Source organism: Rattus rattus, chromosome 1 (genome assembly GCF_011064425.1).
Source record: "Rattus rattus isolate New Zealand chromosome 1, Rrattus_CSIRO_v1, whole genome shotgun sequence".
NCBI classification, from domain to species: Eukaryota; Metazoa; Chordata; class Mammalia; order Rodentia; family Muridae; genus Rattus; species Rattus rattus.
In genome coordinates, this window is record NC_046154.1 from 214956021 (window position 1) to 214961347 (window position 5327).

The following is a 5327-nucleotide window of genomic DNA, read 5'->3' on the forward strand; positions in this document are numbered from 1 at the left end:
GCTGACATGCATGTTCTGTACATACTTACATTATGGTACAGAAAAATACACAAAAGTAAAATTTTAAAATATTATTAGAACATTTTGATGATGGAGAGAAGTCTTGGTATATAACAGCAATGACTGATCTTCCAGATGTCCCAGTTTTTCTTTCCACAATCATAGTTCTATTATTAGTAACTAAAGTTCTAAGAGGTAATGCCATATTCTAAACTGTGAAGGTATTTTACACATAACATACACAAACACACATGCAAGAAAAATCCATTAATAAAAAATAAAAATGATTTCACATACATATCACACGTTTGTGTACATGCGCCTGAACACACACACACACACACACACACACACACACAAACAAACCATATACCTTTTTATGAGCCATCAGATAATGTCTTTTATCCCCTCTATATAGTTTCATGTTCACCTGACTGACTACATTACATAATATTTGGTTAATATTATAATGTTATTTATACTTGAAATTTTGCTTATTATTGGATAGTAAATTCTGAAAAAAAGGTGCTATGGTAAAATTACTAGTGATGACTCCACATAATATGGGAATCAGTTATAGAAAGCTTTACATATTCAAACTGCTGCCTTTTCATTGTACAACAATAATAGCATATTCTAATATAGAAAAAAATCATACAATGAAGCCACGTGTCATTATTTGAGAAAGCTGTCTTTTACCAAAGCAGGATGAAAACACAAAAAACTGAGACTTCATGTTGGTGATGAGAAAAAAGGGGCAAAATATGGAAAAACATATTTCTAGGAATGTAAATACACTTACCCCCCATAGCATTGGACATTTGGAGTAGGTCATAAAGATGACCACAATGGAGGAAAATGAGTAAGAGGTAACAAATGTGCACACCAGGATGAGGATATTCTTGGTGGCTCTGTCTTCAGGGGAGACTTTTAGAACATACTGAGCACTGTGGATATGCTTGACTTGATTTTTATGTCTGTAGAGGATATTCACTATGGAGAAACTTGCGCATGCCATGAGACCCAGACACAGTCCATCGGAGAAACACAATAAAAACAAATATAGTACAGTTGTAAAATTGCCTGAAGGGAGCCATGAACAAGAACCATAAATCATCGTGTTAGTTGTATTTTTGTTGTAACTGTGGCCAGACACTCTTGCAGGGGTCACGATGTTTATAAACAAATGCAAAGGCCAACTGATTGAGCAGGAGGGACCAAGGTACTTGGTGGTTCTGTGCTTAAGCATCATCCATCTGTAATTGCTGGGACTGATAGTGATTGCTTGGAAGCAACTCAATAGGCACATCATATAAAGGGATACCCCCCTTGTTGTTCTGTAAATGTACATTACCAATTTACATCCAAATTCATCTAAGAAATCTTTATATCCATAATCTGACAGTGTTTGTGGAATGCCTTTTGAGAGGATAAATAAGAAATTGGCAGATATCAAGTGCTCTATGATCAAGTCTTTGGGCATTAGATGTTTTCCAGTGGATTTCAAAATGACATAGTAAAATAGTATTGAGGAGTTGCCAATCATTCCCACTGTAATCTGGGAGAAGAGGAAAATTCCCAGTGCAATACTTTCAAAAGACATTTTTATTTCTATTAAAAAATGAAATAAGTTTATTATTGATTTGTCACCTGAGAAATCCAGTGTAAGTTTTTATTATTTCATGATGTTAACTTAAACAGTGTATTGATCACTTTATTATATTTTGTAGCTTTCTCATTGAAATAGAATGTCTAAAGCTTTGCTCTTTATTAAAGAAAATATTCTCTAACATTTAATAGAAAGTTTTAGATATATTACTAATGAATAATGTTCTTACTGGAAAAGGTCCTATGTGACCTTTAACATAGCAATCAAAAGATAGAGGCAAACAGACATATGAATTTGAGGTAAACTAGTCTCAGTATAGTCAATGGTAGACAAAACAAAATCCTATGTCCAATAGTCCCCCAAAGTGATTAATGTTTTCACTGCTTCTGAACAAACACAATGATTTGGGGTACATTTACAAAGAATTTTTAACACATGCCATTATGATTTCTGAAACTTAAAAAAAAACAAAACTCATTAAAGGAAACAGCAGATAATACATAAAAACAGATAATTCAGAAAGAGGGGTTAAATGATCAGAATACATAAAGGATATTTAATTTTAATATTTCTTTTGTTTTTAATCATGGGTGTGTGCAGAGGTTGATTGTAGGTGCCTTTAAGTGCCAGCAGGAGACAATGCTGGGATCTGCTACAGCATGATTTCAAGATGGCTGTGAGCCACTGATAAAAGGAACTGAAGTGAAATTCAAAGTAGTACCAGTATGCACTCTTAAGAACAATAATAATTCTATTTTTATCCAACAATAAATATTGGAAACTATATTTGAAAAAAACTAATATATATATATATGTATGTATATGTACATATATACATATATACATATATATATGTATATATATAAAGACAGATGAGGTCCACACTTGATTAACTTTCATATACACAATTGAGATATCCAAAATGTGTACAGAATCATTCTCAACTACACCATTAATTAAGGGAATACAATGAAGAGATGCAAATCAAAGTTACAATGACAGATCAGTATATACTATATTAATAGGTATTAAACAAATTAAATTAGCAGAAATAAAAGTGGGAGTTAAAACTGCTAGGAATATTATGATGTACAAAACATTGTACAAAAGTAAAGAAAAGTAAAATGTTGTAGCAACAATTCAAATTAGTGGAGGGTTTCCTCATGTAATTGGTAAACTATAACCTACTTTTAATTATGTTACAAAGGATATGGGACATTAAAGTATCTAAAGCCACAGAGTGAGTGACAAGTTTTGACATTTATGGATAAATGAGGGGTCTGCATTTCACTGTCATTGCCCTGCTGAGTCGTAAAAGTTCTGAGGAAGAATATGAAAAGAAAGAATCATATTTTCTTGAATGTTTTGTAGTAAATATTGCGTGGTTAGAACTTCTGATCCTGAATGGCTTGATATAAAATGGATATTCAGTTATAGAAGAAAGGACTATGGTTATATCCCTCACCATGCACAAAAATTACTTTAAATTATTCAAAAGATGAATGCTAAAACTGTCATGGGAAAATACTAGCAATACAAGATTAACATAGAGGTAGTAGGACTCAATATTGCAGACAATGCTCCAGCAATTAATGAGTTGGATCTGTGTGAAATCAACTTCTCTGCACTATTAAGGAAAGTAGCATTGGAATGAAAATATAACCTACAGAGTGGAAGAAAAACATTTCATTTGCATATCAATTAGAGGATTAATACTAGAATTTATAGAGCAAAATAAACTTTAAACACACTCTTTGTGCCCTTCCAGACAACAAATAGGGTGATAAGATGGGCGCAGAATCCTTTAAAGAAGAATTAGTAATGTGCAGTGAATGCTTTTTAAAAGTGTTCAAAAACTGCTTTCCTGGAAATGAAAATTACACATACTTTGCGACTATATTGCACACATTAGAATAATTATTGTCAAGTTAATGAACAATAAAAATGCTGTCCATGATGAGAGTGGTGGAGTAATCATTATATAATATTATGAGGGAAAATTGCTACTTTCCTTACAGTAATAAATTTGAAAATATCCTAAGAAATTAAAAATTACCATATAACACAGCTATGTCATTTCTGGCCTGTACCCAAAAGACTGTATGTCCTACCACTGAAATAAATATACATCTATGTGAACTGCTGCGTTACTCACAATATCAAAGAGACAATGACTTTCTGTGATTTTCATGAACAGATAAAGGAAATATGGTGTATCTCCAAGATGGAATTTTCTTTATCTGTAAATGGTAATGAAATTATAATAAATATTAAAGTACTAGATAGACCTACAAAGAATTCAGCAAGGTAACATACTCATGAACACCAAGGTCACATGTCATTTGTCAGAGATATGTACATATGAATGTAAGTGGAGAGGAATTAGTTATGGGCTAGGAAATAGAAAGGAGATAAAATGATACAAACAAAAGACATGTTGAGGAATCCATGGGCTAGTAAGAAAGCAAATAACATTAAAATAAAATGTATCATAAAGGATACATAGAAGTGCAAAGAGGTATTGGAAAGGACTGTAGAAGAAATGTGAAATGAGTGAGTAATGAGAATCAAAAATAAACTTGATTGCAAAACTCATAATAAAATTTAGTACTATGTAGAAAAGTTAAAAATTTAAAAATTTACACCTATTTTGGTTTATATATGGTTATTTTTATATTATATTTGGTTAATATAATCTATTTTGATTATATTAAATATTGCCATTGAATAATAACAGTTCTTATATTCAATGCAATCTTACATGCAATACTTATATTGTCATGCTCGTTTTTGTGATATTTATTTTCTATGGCAAAAATATTTTATAGAGTTCATTTTCAAGTGTAATAGTTCTATTCCTAAATGAAATGCATTTTTAAGAATTTCTTATGCATCATTAACTTTGTTGCTATTATAAATACCTTTCTGGAAGAAGGTCTTATGGTATATATGCCCTACGTACATGAAATACTTTTTATATAGAAGAGGAATTGCTATCTTGAAAAGGTAACTCCTTAGTCACTTCCACGGCAGAATTTTCAAAACAGCTGAAAACTGCAATCATTACACATCAACAAACATTCACATAAATACAGCGTCCTATATCCATACAAAAGCATACCATTTATCCTTTGAAACGAAGGTTGATACAAGCTACAAATTTAAATAATCACAAGAGGTCCTGTGTTAACTGCTATGGCAAGTTATACTGCTTTTGATTCTATCTATTGGCTGTAACTACAGTGATCAACTACAAAAACACAGAAGCTAAGATGATGAGGTACAGTATGACTACTAAGTAGGTTCATGTGCATTCAAAAAAAAAACCTAAAGACTAGAATCAATCCAGGAAGTACAAATTGAATAGAGAGAAGCAGCTCCAAAAATGTATTTTCTAACTTCAGCAAATGTATGTTTTCTCAAGTGTGCAAGCCCTTTCCAACAGCAAATTAATCATGTAATAAAAATCTGAAAGAAAATAGAATAATGGTTAATGGTGAGGCCAGAAGTAGTTAATGGATTTTTGCTTCATGGACAGAGTTTTGGGGTTGTGAAGAAACTGTTCTGGAGATCAGCTGCAGAACAGTAGGATTGTTTCTCATGAGTGAACTGTACACTCACAACTGTTAATGTGATAAATATTAATAGCTTGAGTTTTGTGTTAATTTTAAATATAAGGACACTGTGGTTCATAAATAAGAATTCTTGCTATGTTGTA

The 5327-nt window shown here is 31.7% G+C and overlaps 1 protein-coding gene across 1 annotated transcript; it reads right to left on the bottom strand.

Moving 5' to 3' along the window:
* Positions 1–652: 652 nt before the first annotated feature.
* On the bottom strand, positions 653–1657 carry LOC116885962 (vomeronasal type-1 receptor 4-like). Its single transcript, XM_032887315.1, has one exon. The coding sequence runs from the start codon at positions 1601–1603 to the stop codon at positions 653–655; it is 951 nt and encodes a 316-aa protein (XP_032743206.1). The 5' UTR covers positions 1604–1657.
* Between the last annotated feature and the right edge of the window lie 3670 nt (positions 1658–5327).